The sequence below is a fragment of the Haliotis rufescens genome, unplaced genomic scaffold (assembly GCF_023055435.1).
Source record: "Haliotis rufescens isolate VD_foot unplaced genomic scaffold, xgHalRufe1.0.p SCAF_17, whole genome shotgun sequence".
Classification (NCBI taxonomy): domain Eukaryota; kingdom Metazoa; phylum Mollusca; class Gastropoda; order Lepetellida; family Haliotidae; genus Haliotis; species Haliotis rufescens.
In genome coordinates, this window is record NW_025963857.1 from 6,247,917 (window position 1) to 6,268,904 (window position 20,988).

Here is a 20,988-nt window from a genome sequence, read left to right on the forward strand (position 1 = left end):
GTGGCAATCACTGGATTGTCTGGGTCAGACTCGATTATTTTCAGACCATCGTCATACAGCTGGAATATTGTTGAGTGTGGCGTTAAACAACAACAACAACAAATCTTGTATGAGTATCATGCTCCCAACAAACACCCAAACATCCAAATTGTGCTCCGTGTATTAACATGCACGTGCAAACCGTGAATCATCACCTTCAAGTCGAGGCTATGTCTACATGGATATGTATAGTAAAATGCATTATTTAATTTCAGAATAAATTATTTTTTATTAAACTTTATGTGAAGCACAGTTTCTTCTTTCCGTTACGATATCTGAACAGTTTTCCGAAATGCTATATTCCCGTCAGATTCGCAACAAAATAATAATGCACGCATGCCAGCCCTCCTTGTTAATAGGTTGCATCTTGTATATATTTCTTCATCACACCCCTGTGTCAGAATGGTGAGGTCTGATTCGTCCACGTGATCTTGATAAAATACTATGTATCCCGCCTTGGAGGGAAATAAATTTCTAAGCTGGAGAATACATCCCTTACACCCCGCCACGCGTAAGACAGGCTTCACGTGGATTTCTACGAGGCAAAACACATCCTTCATACCCCGCTTCAAAGCAAAAAGCCGCATGCTTTTCCCGAGACAATGAAAGTCGCGTGACAGCAGCACAAGTTAACCTCAACTCAATCGAGCAGCTGTTTTCTATTAATTTTGAATTTGTTTTAATTCCTTTATAATGTCATATTAAAACATGTCGGTTAGATAAATTCGTTGTAACATGATCACTCGGGGTACATGAAGTTTAAAACTGCGCTTCATTTTGTTGCAAAACGAATATATGTTTTAGCATGTTTGTTTTTTTACTTATAAGCAGCAAAATGTCTGCACTTGTACACACCTGACGTAATTCAAACTTAACTTACCGTTTTTATTAGTTTCAACAAAATCAGTAATGGCTCCCTCGTGTAACTGGATGTTCTGCTTCATCGATATCTTGAATTTCTGGTTCGTTTACAGGCGTGGCATGGCAAGTACTGCTGTGCTGCGTCAGGTAATAAACACTGTCTTTTTATACAACTTGTACGAATGGCGAGTGCTACTGGTAGGTCAGGACGGGCTACGCTTTTTCGCAACACCTCATCCTGGTGTCATCACTGATTTTTAGTGGTCCATTCATATTTGCCCTTTACGCCAAGTAGAATCAGTTTCGGCAAATTTGCGCTGTATGTATATGTTGTAATGTGAACGTTTATGCCAACGTCAAAGGATGACCTAATTAATATCTGTTCTTTTGCCAACATCAAACAAATTCTTTTTTCTGAAGTTCTGAAGCTATTCAGAATACAGCAGTACGAACTTTATGTGGGCATCCAGAGCTGGGCGGACGGTGTTTCTTTGGGTTTCAAGGAGTCAAAACTTTGTGTACAAATTAAATCAAACACATGTTGCTTCATGCGAAGATTTCGGTAAAGTAACTCTCTTCTCTTTCAACTTTGATTGGTAAACATCCTGTTTTATGTTAAAAGTGGTAAAAAAACCTGACGAATATATGCACCTTAGACCATTTACATACTTTATTTACATACCTAAGTTGATTTTCATGTGAACGCATAGTACATTCACATATACACACGTGTGTATAAGTGAGTAAATGTTGTATAAGTGGGTGGGTGGGTAGTCTAATAAGTAAAGCATTGCCTCGTCACGACGAGGAGAAATATAAATGTTTCCAAGATGGAACGATGCTGTGTGAAGTACAGTATTTGACCATGGTAGTTATCTGCCCCGTGAAGATCTGGGGTAGAATAGATCTTCAGCAACTCCAGCTTGCTGTAAAAGGCGTCTATGCTTGTAGTTGGAAGCGATTATTAACGGGATCGGGTGGTCAGGCTCACTGACTTGGTTGATGCATGTCATTGTATCCCAATTGCGTGGATCGATGCTCATGATGTGGATTGCCTGGTACAGACTCGATTATTTACAGAGCTATCATATATAGCTAGAATATTGCTGAGTGCAGCGTTAAACGACAAACCTGCAGACAGACGGAAGTTATCTGCCTGAACTATTGCTTGCATCAAACCACAGACAATGACTCTTAACACATGTTCATTCACGCTGAAGGTCAAGGGCCCACTTGCACAAAGCGATCTTAGCACTAAGACTATTGTAAGCCTATGCTAAAGTATGGGAGTTAAGATCATCTTAGCGCTAAGGTCGTTTTGTGCAAGTGGGCCCTGGTTCGATTCCCAAAATGCGTACATGTAAAGTACAGTCATGAGGTCCCCGGCCTGATGTGCCTGAACTATTGCTAAAAATGTCGTAAAACCCTACTCACTCACAACTGCTTCCAATAACGAGTACCGTGAGTATTTCAGATCAAAGAATTTGTTCGTGATTCAAACCAGGGTTCGACATCAACTACATAGCATGTCAGAATAGTTTTGTGATTGCGCTAAGCAGGTGTTAATGGCCAAATCAGGTACCTACCTCTTCAGGGAAATAAACCATTGCTGCTACCTTTTCAGACCAATAAATAAACGTTAATTCGGCCCAGATTTATAGCCAGCGAGAGGCCTGATGATAGTGATGGGCCTTTTTGAAGATACTGGTTGTGAAATAATTGAAATCGGAAGCGTAAATTGAGACGATGAGGAGACTGTTTTACCATAGTTACACGATAAACGACGTAAACTGATGTACTGAGAGCACTAGCCAATCTGCTGCAGTCTAGAAATATGATCTCTTTATGAAAGTGTGAGAAGTTCTATCCGAGCCTGTCGGCCATGCAGACGAGAGCGATCATTCAGAGATCTCCACCTCGGCTGTATCGGCAGGTTCATTGTGTGTGTTGTTGCAGATGCTGTTTATATTATCCGCGCAAACAGTAGCGATGGGCTGGGTGCACTCGGCGGTAAGCAGACGATAACCCGAGCAGACGATAACTCGCGACTTGATATGACTTTTCAACAATCTCGGAATGATTGTGTTTTAGTTCCTTCTTGTGTTTTAATGGATGATCGGTTTCCAGCGCTCACACAAAAGAAAATTACCCAGCTGCGAAGCTGATGATTTCAATGACAGTATCTTAATAACCGGCCATAATTTGAAAGGATCCGTGGCTGGCGTTGTTTACGGCCCACTGTGGACTACCGTGATAGCCGAGCCAGATAACAGATCTCGTACTGTATTGAGATGTGAAGAGAGCTAGCGCTGTCGTCTGCTCGAGCAACATGGCGGACGGAGAGGGTAAAACGGTGTTTTTATTCCCCTCGCTGCAATGAAGTCGACAAAGAAGTGAAAGTTTATAAATGTCTCAACCGGCTTAGAAGTGTTGAGAATGGCGTCGAGTGTGTGGGACTCGCTCACATGCGCTAATTTATTTGTAGCCTTCGCTGCAGTCACTGGATTTGCCGAGAAGAAAATGGGACGGCTGAGTATGGAATATGTGTTCGTCGTTGAGGTGTTTTGGTCGGATGGAAGGACTTCTTATATTAGAAGAACTTACAAAGACTTCCTCAGGTTCTATAAACATCTAGTGTCTCAGTTTCGGTCTAAGGACGCACCTGACAACGATGTGATCCCGCTCCCACGACTAGAAGGTAACAGTACAATGGTTGATAATTGCGTCAGGAAGTTTCAGTAACAAACGAATAAACGTGACATAAAGTTAATCCTGTCATAATTGCCTTATATTTTATTCATGTTTCGATGTTTATAATAATTTTGTTGATGCACAAATGGAGGTCGTGTTTATATTTTAACCCGTGTCTAATTCTATTGTATTTGAATGATCCTAAATTTAAACATTCAGTTTTGGGTGTAACACGTATTTAACGCGACTTGTGGCCCGTGTACAATATGTCCTGTTCACCCGGTCGCCATGTAATCAAATACGTGTGTACAAATGTGTATCTAGGTTTCTAATGAACCCAGAGATGCGGCGTACGTATAGACGGGTTCAGTTTCCATCCAGTACCGGTTGTTCTGGCGAGGCCTAACAGTAAACACTGTGTTGAAACACAGCGACGTGGCAACTCGCAACTCAACCACCCTGCCTCGGTGCAGAAAGTTTCGGTCACGTGGGACATTCTGGGAGTGTGTAGCGTTAACTTTAATATCCGCGAAATATATCTTGCCGCTTGTCAAAATATAACGTTATTAGTTACCGTACATGTTTGAAATTGCCACACTTTTTCTATTGCGGGTTGTTCGCTGTGGTTCACACGCAGGCAAATATTAATGATATAATCTGCATGTATATAAATATGTTCGACGATGCTTTAAGGAAGGATATATGGGTGTGCGAATATATATATATTTTTCTTTTGTTTTTCAATTTAGAAATAGTATTAGCATCAATTATCATAACTAATAATAAAATAAGGGTTAATAATTTATTATAAGTCAATTGATAGCATTCATCGTAAATGAGCCGATTGACATGTTCAATGAACATTACGTAATGAGCTGTATTCTATCGTAAAACTGATGTTATAGAAACCCTATTCACTGTCTACCCAGGCCAGTGGGGTAGCCTAGCGGTAAAGCGTTCGCCGTCACACGGGAGACCCAGGTTCGATTCCCAATCAGGTACATTGCGTGAAGTCTTGGTGTACCTCAAGGTGGGGCTGGTATATAGCTATACGTTGCGTTAACGCCTATATACTCACTCCTTCAGTGATGGGATCGCCAAATGTTGCATTTACCCGATGGCAATATTGATTATGATTTCTATGTGGGTCAAGCGACACCCGGAGAGCAACTTTTCTCCTCAAGTATAAGTATACATGGGTATGTGTGTGCGATATGCAGTGTTGGAGGACTATAACCACCAAACCGTGTCGCCATTGCTAAATACACTCAACTATGTCGGTGAAAGCAAACGGGCCTGTTTCTCCCTTGCGACCATTAAACAGACGGGCGAAGCCATTCAGTTCATGTTGAATGAGCATGTATGTATAGGTATTTGAATGAACATAGATATGACCCGAGGTATAAACATGACCTGGGGAATTAGCTGTAAAATATAGTGAGCTCGTGGCCTCTTTCTTGTGTTGACATTGTTATCTCTTGTTGGGGTATTGTTTGATTTCGTGCAACAATTGGTGGAAGGCAGGGCTCAAGTGTCAGTTCAGGTATGCGTATTCTTATGAAAGTAAACTTGTGTTATAAATATTCATAAATTGTGCTTACGTAGGCAATTTGTCATGGCGGAGCTCATTTTTAGATTTGATATATATACTCATAATGAAAAATAAGGGAACAGATTTCAGCATAACAATTATAGCATATGGTAATTTGAGCTTATTGCCGCAGTGGGTATTATTTCAGTTATATCACGGCGTGTCAGTTTAAATCAGGCTGGATTCTGAAAGTTTAGTGACCCTGAAAATTCAGTTAGCAGACAAAGGAAGTTTGTTCTGAATGAGAGAATAACGCGTAGGACTGCGAAACATTCAAAACTTCTGTTTTTGCTGAATGTTGTATAGTGTATATCAATCCAACAGTTATTGATTGTCTGCGTTGGATGATTAAACAAATCTGTTTCAAACACGGGGCGAAGGGGTAGCCTAGTGGTTAAAGTGTTCGCACGTCACGCCGAAGCCCCGAGTTCGATTCCCCACATGGGGACTTGCTTGTTTACATTTGGAATAGTGCTGACCGAGGCGGTAAACAACACTTGCTCATTTCACTAGACTTACATTAAGTCTCTGAAATGAAAATATTTATATATTTCTTTTAGATTGTGTTAAACTGCCCTTAGATATATCAGGAAGACTTTACCCAGGCTCCCTTGATATACAACACTTCCTTATTTGTTTGTTTGTTTGTTGTTCAAAAGCCGCACTCAGCAATATTACAGCTATATGAAGGCGGTCTGTAAATAATCGAGTCTGGACCAGACAGTCCAGTGATTGGCATCATGAGCATCGATTGACGCAATTGGGATACGATAACATGCAAGTCAGCGAGGCTGACCACCCGATCCCGTTATAGTCACCTCTTACGACAAGCATAGACGCCTTTTACGGCAAGCACGGGTTGCTGAAGGCCTATTCTACCCCGGGTCTTCACGGGGCTCCTTATTTGCAACGACAAGTGAAGAAGTAAACTGGTAAAGGAAAGTAACGCTAGAATATTGGATTTGGCCAAAAAATTACAAACGTTTTGAAAACGTTACATGGCTGAAAACAGTCGCCGAAACACTTAAGGTCCAAAATACAACTATGACACCCGTGTGAAATACATCAACATCGAATAAGCATTTCTTGATTGTTTAATTTTTAGCAACCAGGAAACATGGGTGTATACTTTCTTTTGCCCGCCAGTTTAGAAATTCCGGATAACAACTGTAACGTGACAGTAATATCCCTTACGTCATTTTGACCGTTCAGTGAAGGAGTGAGTGAGTGAGTGAGTATGGTTTTACGCCGCTCTTAGCAATATTCCAGCAATATCACGGCGGGGGACACTAGAAATAGGCTTCACACATTGTACCCATGTCGGGAATCGAACCCGGGTCTTCGGCGTGACGAGCGAACGCTTTAACCACTAGGCTACCCGACCGCCCTTGACCGATCAGCTGCAGAGGTCTAATCACTTACCACACGCCACTTAACAAATGCCCATGATGTGAGCGCTCATTGAGACCGATTGCGAATAATTCCCCCCAAACTCGTTAACGACTGGCTTGAACCAAGGTTTCAAAGGCAGTATCTTATGTACTTGATTGTGTTTGTTCTGGCACGAGTCGATCCTGATAAGTAGATCTCCGGATATGTGCCCAGATTTAGCTCGATCCTTGAAGCGATGCTCAACGAGACTAGACTGTATATGAAACGGACGCAGTGTTTCTCCTGCATCAATTGAACTACTTTAAAACCATACCCTCGCGGTGTACCGGAGTCCCACGATTTATCATACGTTCATCCACGTAAGGAATGTCAACAAAAAGTTAAGCCAGAGAATTTTTCATCGAATCTGTTCCTGTGGGCATTCCTGACGAAATAACTTTAACGTGGATCGGGTGGTCATAACGTGTGACCGCTCATTGTTAAAGCGTATGGGTGAGTGAGTTGGGTTTAACGCCGCTTTTAACAGTATTCCAGTCATATCGCGGCGTGTCAGCTTAATGTGGGAGGAAAGCCCGAAGTGATGCAGGTCTAAGGCGTTTACCACTTCGGTGAAACCCACGAGCACTGGTATGGTGCTGACAAACCTAGAAACATAATCGGGGCGAACCGGGATTCGAACCCACAATCATATGTTTCCGGCGTGCCCAAGGGACGCAACTCTGCACAGCGAATCGCGGCGACTGGGCCACCCGTGCCCCCTAAAGCGTATGGAGCAGTATCGATTATTGCCCATGCTATCACCCATTGGTTTGTCTGGTCCCGGCTCGATTATTTCCAGGCCGCCCTCATATAGCTTGGATACTGCTGACTGGCGTAAAATATTATGCACTCACTTCATCGTATCACACACTCACTCTCTCTTCGTATTCACATTAATCCTCATTTACTGTACTTATTAATTGGTTGAAGGCCTCAGATGTTTAACACTTAATGCCAGAACTTTAAGTCTGCCTCAATGACACAATGGTTTTCAGAGCAAGATAACGCTTATCTTTTAGAAAGTACATAATACATAGAACATCTGTATATTCTTGTTGAATAACATGGTTTTTCTCATCTCGTGACTTTACAAAGCAGAAGACCCGTGAAAATCCGGGGTAGAGGAGGTCTTCAGCAACCCATGATTGCCGTAAAAGGCGACTATGCGTGTCGTAAGAGGCGGCTAACGGGATCGGGTGATCAGGCTCGCTGACTTGGTTGAAGCACGTCATCGTATCCCAATTGCGTGGACGTGACGTCATGACGTCAATCACTGGATTGTCTGGTCCAGACTCGATTATTTACAGACCGGCGTCATATAGTTGGAATATTGCGGAGTGCGACGTTGAACAACAAACAAACAAAAACAAAGCAGTAAACTAGTAAAGAAAACATACATTCTATATACGTTTACAATACGTGTCAGTTATCAGTGAATAATATCAACAACATCTATGCCAAAAGATGAGCATATGCTCAAAATGAGTATGTGCACTATTCACCTATGTATATTATTTTCATTAAACTCATCCTCGGAACTCAGGGCTGTCACACGCACACAGAATCGTCAACGCTTAATGTTTCGGCGGTCCGCGGAAAACATATTTCGTAGGTTTTATCAAATCACGCAAAGATGTATTTCAAACTAATGCAAGTATAGATTTTTAGACACACGCACTATTGAATCTAATGTTATGTCTATAATGCAATATACATATATCTATTGCATGACCAGTTCCATTTAATGAAACATCAAGCTCTAATGTACAGAAAGCCATACCTCAGACACACTGAACACGACTCAAAGAGCTAGGTCACATTGTGTGAATGACATTCCTAGAATGGCTAGCTACTACATTCAGAGATCTTTGTGCAAACGTTTGTACATGGAATAACGACCGTCTAATGTCCTCCAGTAGACTTTTACACAACTCCGGTAATGCGTTCGTATGTGCAAAGGAGAATAACCTTTGTAAGCTACGTCTATAAACACGGAGAATTACATTTTTGTGGATATACTCGGCTGATGACAATAAGACCACGTCAGTGTATGAAACCTGGAAGGCACGTTTCCCTCTAATGAAATGTTTTCCTGTACTCAGAGTTGTGACTGAGGCTTTGTTTATTTTTTCATTATTTGCATGTACGTGCCTTTTATGAAAATGTACCAAAACACATCTACAAGAATGCTCTGTTTTGTCAATTAATGGGTTTTTGTGAAATTTATCAGCAACAATGAAACCCTTCAACTCCATACATGGCTTAAGACGATTAACTTCGCGGTCCTGGCACAATCCTTTTCGACGCTGTGGTCTTATGTCGACAATGCGGTCCCATGGCGGCACTCCGTTTGTCTCGAACTCGACATGGCTTCCGAACTATCCGATGTATTATTTTTCCTTTCTATTATGATACATGCGCTGTACCATTCGATACATTGGCTTCGTTTTAGAGACCGGTTAGAACAAGTCGTTAAAAATCGCCGTGCAATCATATTTCACACATTAATTTGTGTTATTTTAGAGATGGAGATTGTGACGTCACCAATGAGATGGCGGAGTTATCATTATATAGAATGGACACACTGGATAGTTAAGGATGCAGGGCCCCGTTCAACAAAGTGATCTTAGCCCTAAGTTGATCGTAACTCCGATTCTTTAACACTGACTTACGACAATCGTAGCGCTAAGATCGCTTTGTAAAATATTCAGCTATCGTTGGCATTTTGCCCTCACGTAATTGCAGAAGGACATAACATCATACCATTACACGGACGTTGTTCATCACCTTTGACCGCATGTAGGGTTGAAACCTTTGACCTCTTCTATCAGCCCAGCGGTTACATGGTCTGTCAGTGACTCAGTGTGCAGCGTGATGACAGGGTGATATAAGACTTGACCCCAGCAACAGCTCCGACTTGCAAACTCGACTATGATAAACACCATAAAAGAAAATGTCGCGTTTGTTTCATTCGTCCGATGTGGCTGTGAGCCATGCATTTAAGTGTGATAGTCATTGTTACTTTCTTTAATTGACCTGTATGCGTTAGTGAGTGAGTTGGGTACTACGGTGTAGGTAACTACATCACAACGACGTGCAGGTGTCCATGCCTGGAGTGAGTGAGTGAGATTTTACGGCTCTTTGAGGCAACATTGCAGTAAAATGGGTTAAACGACACCGGAAGAGCTCCAGATGAGTGACGTATTTGAGTACAATACGCAAACTAAATCCCCATTACCAATTTAATTTTGAGTTGCTTGCGTACAAACATGCATGAATTTTCTTTTTTTTGAAACGCAATAGAATAACAACGCTCTGCGTAATACCCAATATAGCCTGCGCCATGACTGTGGAATATATATATATATATATATATATATATATATATATATATATATATATAATAAAATAATAAAGTCCACGTTAGTAAGTGAACATTTACCTCATTTTTGTATATATATATATATATATATATATATATATACTTAAAGCCTAGGCAAGTCTAGTTCAAACTAAACAAAGGTTCTTTCGAAGAAGAAAAAAAATATTTAAAGAAATGTTTTCATTGACTAAGTGTTAGTCTATGCTCAATGTATCCTTTTCAAATTGTATATCTGTATGTGTTTACAAATCTTTATTTACAGCGAAAATGCAGGCATGACTCATGCATGAACTCTAGTCTACAGGCCGGCAAAGCCACATTTCGAAAATAGATAGCCCAAATTGATGTGGCTCTCGCGGCAATGGTTATGGTTGCGTGATTGTATAATGTGGCTCTCGCGGCTATGCTGTCAAAACATGCTTTGTGATTCTAACAGGTTACCGTATATAACAAAACAAGTCTTGTTTTCTCATTTTTTATTCAACAAGGATAACAGTTACATATTCATCAAAACTTTACATTGATGAATATGAATAGCATATGAATAGCATAATGGATTTAATGTCATTACTGCAGAAGAAAGGGGGTCGCCCACGTGGTCAGCGTATTCCATCTCACTCAGGTGTTGGTTCAGGAGCTGGATCTTGAGGGACGCAATACGTGCATCGATTGTCTTGTACTTCTTTCTTCGTGAAGGTTCTGACCACTGGTGAGAGAGTCTCAGGACTGTAACCTCTTTGAGTGACTGCTCTCGCTGAAATAGCTTCACTACCTCGTAGATGGTCGGGTGGCACTTCTTGGCAAGTTTCTTTATCTTGCATCCAAAAAAATCGACAGAATAATTACTAAACTACAAACAGGCCACACCAAACTAAATAATCACCGTAAAATAGCTAATCTACACACAACAGGAAACTGCCCGCATTGCAAACAACAAGAAACACCAGAACACGTACTCATTCACTGCACACACTACCAAACACACCGAACAACACTACAGACCACCCTAAATCTTAAAACGGGACTAGAATCAATCCTAAATCCACAAAATAAATTAGAAAAATTCAAAGCCTTAGGCATATACCTAATTAAAACAGGACTAATTAGTCGCATTTAAACCCCAAATAAAATATTAAAACCAAAACTACCTTATCTAACAACCACCCAACACACACAGCTCCCTTAGTTCGTCCCCAACCCACTCTTGGCATTCTTTCCAAATTTCAAAATTACTATATAAGCAACCCCTAAAGCCCCCCTCCTGGGTTGCACAAACTCACTTTCCCCTTTTTGGAAACACATTAAATGGCCTGGCCGGGCCCGTGTGCGACATACGCTTGCAGTCGGAAAGCGCACGTTAAATCTCCAATATAAGTAAGTAAGTAAGTAACACTATGCTTAGTAATTTAAATGTGGGACACTCATTTAAAGGTATCTCTAAAGAACACCACGCTTAGTAATTTAAATGTGGGACACTCATTTAAAGGTATCGGTAATCGGATTAATTAATTACCCGCTAGAATAGGTGAAATGCACTCAGCTGAAAATGTGGCTCTACCGGCAATAGCCATTTCTGGAATGTGGCTCTCCCGGCTAGACACCGCTGTGAATAATGCATAAAGTGGCGCTACGTCTGGATTACTGTTAATTAGACATGTATGTCGCTGTTGTGAGTCTAAGTGACAAGTTACACACTTGGGGCAGCACACGAACAGACACAGAGTAGAAGTCACCAGAAACAGCATTTATGCAGAATTATTTAAATAATGTTTACTTATTAGCGTAAAAAACACAACAAACCGGACCAATGGAGTAACAATACCCAAAGGAAACTAGCAAAGCCCAAAGCGAATGATAACATGTGAGTAAATACTCAATGACTCAAATCCTTGAAATCCATAGTGGACTTTTTGAAAGTACTCGAAAATATGTCGAATTAACAGTAGTGCTTAGAAAGCGGAGTGGTTTTTTCATTTGTTTAACGCCGCACTCAGCAATATTCTAACTATATGACAGCGATCTGTAAATAATCGAGTCCGGACCGGACAATCCAGTGATTGACATCATGAGCATTGATCCATACAATTGGGATACCATGACATGCCAAGTCAGCGAGCCTAACCATCCGATCCCGTTTGTCGCCTCTTACGACTAACATAGTCGCCTTTTACGGCAAGCATGGGTTGCTGAAGACCTATTCTACCACGGATCTTCACGAGTCGGAGCAGCAAAGCAGAATGGGCTATGTGTAAATAATGTCTGCCACTCTTCGTGAACAGTTTTGTTTCAGATGGGCGGATTTTTTTGTGTTTGGAATTTTGTTTGAAATTTAATGTTTGCTCACCCAGAACTGATTTAATTCCGTTCAGGTTCATTTTGGACTTTTGGACTATTTAGTTTATATATTTAATGCGGTCCGGTCAATGGGGAGACATTATCATATTTATTCATATGACAAGTTTCTCAAGACGATGTGAAACACGACTTATTAAGACAAAGACAGACACCGTGTCCGTCAACTGACTTTGCTGCAACAGCATTCTTTGATCATTCAGGATTGTATTGTTTATTGAATCCAGTCACGATCACCTCTTCCTGAAATCAGGCGTGGTTCATATCACAAATAACTAGCGTCTAGCCAGTCTTTGCTCAGCGATGAAACGACAAAACTTATAGCACCCAAGGGAGACAACTGTAACCGTGGCCGCCATCTTGATATTTGCCATTTGGCCTGTGAACCATGCTGTTTCATCCTTTATCTCGGAATTATTGTTTACTCAATCCCGCGAGATGTGGCAAGAATTGCAGGAGTTTGACCCCCTCTGTTAGAATACCCCTCCTTAACGACCATTAACTATGGGCCAAGCTGATTAAATAACCGGCTTCCATTTTGTGATAAGAGAAAAACTAGGCCTTAATGGAATTCTGGCCATATTGTTCCGTCATCTATTTGATTTAAAAGTTAGAAAAATGTTTTGGTGGTAAACTGTCCCAGTAAGCGTTGCCCGTACAATAACGATGTTTCTGAGTTGGGTTTAGTCAGAGACCATATAATTGATTATATGGTCTCTGGTTTAGTTAAATAATAACATCACGCATTCACATTATTTACGAAGCTGTAAAATAAATGGAATAACTGGATAATAACTGACCCAAGTTATTTTGGCTTCATACGTTATTTTGCTTATATGAACACCTATGTTCCACTGAAATCAAACAATTCTTTTTAAGGAGATATGTATTTTGGCAATTTGAAATGTTAAGACCGTGGAACAAACGTTTGAATGTAAATTAAACTTAAAATATATGCTCAAAATTCAAAGTGCGAAAAATGGGAAAAAGAAACACGAAAATAATTTCTGTTGCTCGGCATATCGATAATTAAGTTCAAGAGAAGTTATATGTATAAGGGGATGGCATATCGACTAATACTACGCCTCCCCTCACAGCTGCCCCAGTTTCCCTCCCCGGGGGGTAGGTGAGGTATTTCCATGGCCTTTAGAGCGGAGCTACCGCATAGAATGTTTTTGACATTTTCAGGAACACGAGTCGGGCGGGGACATACCGTATTGAGTTACCTCCCATCGCCATGTGTAAACAGTGAACAGTTACGGCTGAAGTGAATGATTAACGCCGCTTTGAACAGCATTTCAGTTATATCTGGGATTGTCAGCTAAATGTGGGAGGAAACCCCAAATGACGAAAGCTGTAATCGTTAATCACGATGTACAATATCCACAACCAAGCATTGTAATAGGGACGAATCTGAGATTCGAACCCACGATCACCGGATTCCCGCAACCTATTGAAGTTACTCAGAGCTCCAGATAAGCTGCGTATCTGCGTAAAATACGCATCAGAAATGCAGAAATATGCAGTAAAATAAAATCCAAGCGTATCAAATACGCAACGAACATTACAGATACGCTACAAAAATAAAACTTGTGTGTATCATCAAAATATTGTGAAGTAACCCTGGGTATTTGATTAGCAAATCAGCAACTATAAACGGGCATTCCGTCAACCTTGCCAAACTCCACGATGACAGTTACATCATGATCATTTGCCATCACACTTTCTTGTGGAAGTTTCGTGGTATTTTTTAGTCCTATAAATCTCTCGAACCCACACGACACCAGTTTGCAGGGACTAGATGAATAGTGTTTTTAAATATTTAACTTAAATACCCACATGTGTAAAAACTAGTGGGTAACATAAATTTGAATACCCAGATAGAATTACTGATATCCAATGATTTTAAAATGCATGGGTAAAATACCCACATCACCAAAAGCTTATCTGGAGCTCTGTCATTTTTATAAATAAATAACTCAACAATAATAGATTCACAGCCTGTCTATTTGTCACTGACATCGTTCAGCGAAACTAGTAATGTAACACAAGTGACCAGGTTGTCCGCCAGAGGGCGTGGCCACGGGCCTATAAAAATGGTTGTATAGGTTCAAGGCGTGGCTTAATACTTTTATAGTTTCATCACGGACCTATATAGGTCCTTGTTTTCATGGAATAATTCTTGGTTAGCAGCCATAGAATCACTTGTAATTTTTGTATTGGGTTTTAGATAATACATGCGCTGAACCAGGGAATTTATATGTAACCTAAAAAGACTCCTCGGTCCCATCTTCCCGAGGCAAGGGAAACTGGACGTTTATAGTCACTTAAAGCCCTTGTCTCGGCCCTCAAGCAATCAGTTTATGCGTCCCGCGTTAGGATAGGCATAAAACCCCATGTGCCCCGAGTGATCCTGCTTCAACGAATTTATGTTATCGACATGTTTTAATATGACATTGTAAAATAATTGAAACAAATTCCAAATTGAAAGAAAACAGGCCTTCGATTGAGCTGAGGTTATGCGTTATGTCACGTGACTCCATTGGCTTGGAAAATGAGTGCGCCTTTTTGCTTGTAAGCGTCGTATACGGGATTTATTCCCCCGCTGAGAAATTTATTCCCCTCCAACGCGAGATACACAGTATTTTATCAAGATCACGTTGACCAATCATTCCGACATGGAGGTATGATAACAAAATTGCTGTTGGTATGTTTTAAATAGGCCAAACAGTTCGGCAATTCGATCGGGGAGCATAAGAAATTTACCTTACGTGTTAGCGGGGTACACTGAAAATAATAATAGCCAATCAGAATCCGACATTCTATTTAAGGTAAGATAAATGTGATTAATTACAAATTTTCGTAATCACCTCTATTATCCAGCGCAGTGTGTCTACATTCTATCGTGATAAACACCCTGGACTATTCGCCGCCACAGCTTCTTTCGAAATGGAGGTCGCCACCTTCATCGCTATAATATCGAACCTCGCGCACACTTTCCCTCTCATGAGAGTAACGTAATTGGGTGTTGTACTAGGGTAGCGTCGGGCCTTTGAAATAGGGCTTAAAACAAATTTATGGTTGCGAAGGGGTACAGGATACATGTCATGTGCTTCAACCAAGTCAGCGAGCCTCTTACGAGCATAGTCGCCTTTTACGGCAAGCATGGGTTGGGCAAGCATGGGTTGCTGAAGACCTATTCTTCCCCGGATCTTTTATGGGTCTAATGGGGGTGTAATACATTGGATAATCAAGGATGATAATCTTTTATCACAAATACGTATAAGCTATTTCATCTTGGTACACACGTCCGCGTCAATAGACCCGTGAAGATCCTGGTTAGAATTGGTCTTCAGAAACCCATGCTTGTAGTAAGAGGTGACTAACGGGATCAGGTTGTCAGGCTCGCTGACTTGGTTGATGCATGTCATCGATTGCGTAGATAATTGCTCATGAAGTCAATCACTGGATCGTCTGAGTCCAGCCTCGATTATTTACAGACTGCCGTCATATAGTTGGAATATTGCTGAGTGCGGCGTTAAACAAAAACAACAACTGAAAAAATACGTCCTTTAATACGATTTTACAGATCTTGACATATCCTTGACCGAGCATAACGAATACCTGGAACAGAGTCTAAGACTGAATGTAGTGGAACGTCCTTGACCTCAGAGGTTTTGCCACAACGTATTGGAAATACAACAGGGTGATGCTATATGTAGTTTAAAGTCCCAGGGTCGCCAGAGCGTGTGATCACTCCCACACTGAACCAAAAGCCACACGGTGCATGTTTAAAACTGATTGACTATTCATTACTTCAGTCAAACCAGTGTGTTCTCATCATTTATTTACCAGGTAAGCGCTGGTACAGACGCTACACACGGGGACTGGCGGAGTACCGGGAGTTGGAGCTTCATAACTTTGTGAAAGAATTGCTCAAAGCCAGTCCAGAGGTAAGTGGGTGTTTGTTGTTCAGCGTCACAACTGTTTCCCTCATCCATTGTTTCAATGTCTTATATATCTATTCCATTAGGAAGAATACCGTGGAGGCATTTGTCACCTTAGCTTCATACTGAGCCAGCGTCATACGACAGGATGCTAAAAATAGCCGTCCAATCAGATTACTCTCTTCAGCGAGAGACACGTGTCGCTAACTTAACAATAGGAGCTATAGTGTCAAATGGGTCCAGGGTATTTATGCCAAAAGTATGGTGATAAAAGTCCCTGGCCAATCGAGGATGAGCTTTGTAATGATGGTTGCAAAGCGAAATCGGGCCTGAAGCAGGAAACCGTTATTCTGACATAAGTTGGCGCTTAAAGGCAAGTGATCTCTGCTAAGTGCTGGTATATACAGGTATTTCTTCGATATGGGACCTTACGATACGGTTATCGTATCAGGCACGCGTCATTGCGATCCTCCCATACCTACGCAAAACATTACAGGTCTTCTAGTCGACGATCTGGGCTGCGATTTACACCATCGGAATACGATGAAATTCTGAATCAACCAGGTAACAACGTATTGTTTTACGCCGCTTTTAGCAATATTCCAGCAATATCACGGCGGGGGACACCAGAAATGGGCTTCACACATTGTACCCATGTCAGGAATCGAACCCGGGTCTTCGGCGTTTCGAGAGAACGCTTTAACCACAAAGCTACCCCACCGCCCCAGGTGACAGATGAGAAATTTTCGTCTCATGTTGAGCCGTGGCTCTCAATACAATACGGCACCGGGACCCAATCGTCTAAGTTTGGCGCAATTCGATATCCCTTAGGCGTGACTAGATCCAGTAATCGTAGGTTCGAATCCCAAATTCGCTTTGATTATAATTCATGGTTTGTCAACTCCTTACCAGTATTCGTGGTTTTCACGAAAGTTGTAACTCGTGAACATCCGGGTAAGAATAGGTGGTCACTTTCGCTGACTTGGGTCATTCATGTCATCGTATCTCAATTGCGTGGATTGATGTTCATAAAATTAATCACTGGATTGTCTGGTCCAGACTCAATTATTACAGACTGCCGTCATATAGCTGGAATATTGCTGAGTGCGGCGCTGAGCAACAAACAAAAAAACAAACTTTACTGTCGCTTTAAGAAGAGCTAAAACTCATTAAACATCGTAACCATGAGATGTTGAAATGTGTTATATAGGTAATTGTAATGAATTTCAGATGGCGTCCGAAACTATAGTCATCGATTTTTTCGAGCAGCGACCAACCGACCCTGTTCCCTGCCCAAAGGAAGATAAGCCGTTCGAGGTCCCTAACGGTCGAGATCACAGCCAGACACAACTCTCTGCAAGTTGATCGTAGTCTCTCCGTAGACCATGGCGTACACAAACCATGCACGCCAACATATGTCCGCATCTTATGGATTATTTTATCTGATTTGGATCTGAACATTGTTTCCAATGACAGGACATTGATTTGAACACACGATCAAACTGGATGACACATCAGGCATCCTGTACTTGGCATCTGCTTCTTCTGTTAATCTGTCCCTTGTTTCCAGTGATTGAACATTGATTTGAACACACGATCAGACTGGATGACACACTAGGCATTCTTTGGTAGGACACATCTTCTTCTGTGAAACATGTTTCCAATGATTTAACATTGCTCTGAAAACACGATCAAACCGTTTGACATTCTGAACAAGACCCGATGCCATCTCTATGAATTGAACGATCTCGAAACTCATCCAAGTACCTGTCTCTGTACGCGCCACACGGTGATTTGTTTGTTGTTTAACGCCACACTCTATTCCAGCTATAAGACGGCGGTCTGTAAATAATCGAGTCTGGACCAGACAATCCCGTGATTGACATCATGAGCATCGGTCCACGCAATTGGGATACGATGACGTGCATCAACCAAGTCAACGAACCTGACCACGCGATCCTGTTAGTCGCCTTTTTCGGGAAGCTTGGATTGCTAAAGACCTATTCTAGCCCGGATCTTCACGGGTCGTCACACAACCGGGTGTTGTCGCTGAGGCCACAATAATTAGTTTCATCCAAATATATTTTTCAAACGAACTATTCAAAGCATTTGTGAATATTAACTGTTGAAGGATGTGATGTCATCAATTAAGAATAAGGGAGTGCACACTACTTTCCTGGGTGCCATTGTACAAAGCGATCTTAGCGCTAAGTGATCGTAACAGCCATACCTTAACATAGACTTACGACAGTCGTAGCGCTGAAGTTGTTTTGTACAACGGTACCCTGGTTGCAGGTAGTCGGAGACTACCCAGGCGGGGTTGTTTGGTAGTGAGGCGTAATACATATTCTATGATGGCCTAATTATACAGTGTTTACATTGCTATTCCTGGATCTTCTGACCACTTCTGTGATGTAGTGGAGAGAGCGTCTGCAAGGAGAGAGGAGGGTTGTTGGGCGATTCCCAGGCCGCGCCATCCCAGAGGACTTGAAAAGATGCTACTTGTTGACAGGACTGGTCGGCTCGGAATCAGTATACTGTGTCTGAAAGGGGTATCCATGATAAACTGAGGCATCTCAGTGAGCGAGCACTAGTCCGGAATACTGCAAGCAGACACACACACACACGCGCACGCACGCACGCACGCACGCACGCACGCACACACACACACGCACACACCGCATATTCAATATTCCAGCTATATTTGCGGTAATCGAAATGTTCTGTATTTGTCAAATTCTTGATGGTCCCCATGCTGTATTGAATTCCAAATTGGGCGTATTTTGTCGCCTGAAAACCCTGACATATGATACAATGTGGTTTCCCCGCGGATGGGTTGTTTTTCCTGTACAACCCGTTATGCCGGAGGAGAATGGACCAAAGGGGAGATAACCGGGGTTGAGATCGAGGGGTAGCTTGCATGTATAAGGTGGACCGTTGTGATTTGGAGATATATCACATATCGAGATAGCCGAGTACGACACAGCGAGAGTCGACAGTATTGAGTGTTGAGGAATCTGTGAACGTATGTGTAATGGATATGGTTGGACTGTGGGCACATTGTCCGGTGTAGTGATCAAATGTAATTGTTATTTTGTTTTCATTTGACCGAATTGTAGTGTTTCCTTAAACAAGAAGAGTAAGCGGTATTACTTCACAAGCGTTTGGCCTGCCTGCTCATGTGTCATGGCAGCCCGAGGATGTGGCAGTTACTTACGCTATCAATCACTTGTTTGTTTGGATCAGATTCGATCACCATCAAACCACCGTGATATGATTGAATACTGCCGTAAAACAACATTCACTCATTCAATCACGATCATTGGAGTGAGTGAATTGGATCTGACGCCACTTCGAACAGTATTCTAGTTATATCACGGCGTGTCAGCTTAATGTGGGAGGAAAGCCCGAAGTGATGCAGGTCTCAGACGTTTACCACTTCGGCGAAAGCCACGAGCAGGTTAGGGGGCTGACAAACCTAGAAACATAATCGGGGCGAACCGGGATTCGAACAATCATTATGGACAAAACACATTCACCACTACATACTGACGACGGGGGACATACAATTCTTCTTTTTATTATTAAAGAAGAATGGTTTATCAATTTTCGATCTGACAATTTAAAGAAAAGCAAACCTTTAGCAGTCGTGATTCAGAGTGGAAACATTGACGCTGATGGATTTCTCTTCATTTGAATTATCTCCCCTTATTTGAACCTACCGTGTTGCACTGTCAGCATTATGTGAGACCTATAACAGCTTGGAAATCCATCGAGAGAATCGAACTGGACCCCGTTTTACAAAGCGATCGCACCGTTACGACTGTCCTAACTATGGGAGTTACGACGGTCTAGGCGTTACGATCGCTTCGTGAAACGAAGCCCAGGTTGTTAGGCGTGAAGAGCGAACACATTAACCTCTACGTTAACCTCCCGTTCATCAACGATTGGCGCAGTCCAAACGCGATATTACCAAACTATATACAAGTACATTATGACAGGCTGCAATATGTGTGCACGGACTCATACCAAGAAGTATTAGTTAGATTCTATATTTAATTAAATTCATGTGGAACATTACAACATGGGAACACGCCTCGTTTGTTCTCGATATGACTTGCTGTGGGGTTATAGCTAGGGATATCACAGAGCATCGGTAAATGCAGGAATGATGTGCCTACATACTCTGACATCAACTTAACTAATACATCTTTTGGGGTTAAAATTGGCAGATATTACAATGTCTTTTTTCATTAAAACCTTTATCATGTGATCAATTTAAACTGTTATTTGGGAACACGCCTATCATGAAAGTATTATGAAAAGGAAGCACGTCACCCTGTCCTTATTACTAACGGTGAATGATAAATTATCATCGCCCTGTCCATATCGTCTAGCGCACCTTACCGTAAATACTCGAGTAAAGGCCTAAATGTATTTGACTGAAACCGTCACCTGATTTGTAAGTTTTCGAAAATAATCGCCTGCAGGAAATGAAGTACCTGCGATTGGCTAAACTATGACTAGTCACAATGGTTGCCCGTCTGTATGAACCTGTAGGCCAGGGCCTCGTTCCCCAAACCGATCTTGTGCTACAATGATCGTAAGCCTATGTTAAAGCATGGGACTTACTATCACCTTAGCGCTAAGATTGCTTTGAGGAACGGGGCCCAGGCTGATATATCTCGAGTCGA

The 20,988-nt window shown here is 41.7% G+C and overlaps 1 protein-coding gene across 1 annotated transcript; it reads left to right on the top strand.

Annotated features, from left to right (window-relative positions):
* Window positions 1-2,765: 2,765 nt before the first annotated feature.
* On the top strand, window positions 2,766-19,696 carry LOC124141326 (SH3 and PX domain-containing protein 2B-like). Its single transcript, XM_046509339.2, has 3 exons — window positions 2,766-3,598; window positions 16,203-16,300; window positions 17,525-19,696. The coding sequence occupies exons 1-3, from the start codon at window positions 3,337-3,339 to the stop codon at window positions 17,657-17,659; spliced, it is 495 nt and encodes a 164-aa protein (XP_046365295.1). The 5' UTR covers window positions 2,766-3,336; the 3' UTR covers window positions 17,660-19,696.
* Window positions 19,697-20,988: the final 1,292 nt, after the last annotated feature.

Excerpts from the sequence above, each read along its gene's own strand:
- LOC124141326 (XM_046509339.2), top strand. The coding sequence starts at position 3,337 with ATGGCGTCGAGTGTGTGGGACTCGCTCACATGCGCTAATTTATTTGTA. Across the intron at positions 3,599-16,202 it reads CCCGCTCCCACGACTAGAAG|GTAAGCGCTGGTACAGACGC; the intron begins GTAACAGTACAA and ends TTTATTTACCAG. Across the intron at positions 16,301-17,524 it reads TGCTCAAAGCCAGTCCAGAG|ATGGCGTCCGAAACTATAGT; the intron begins GTAAGTGGGTGT and ends AATGAATTTCAG.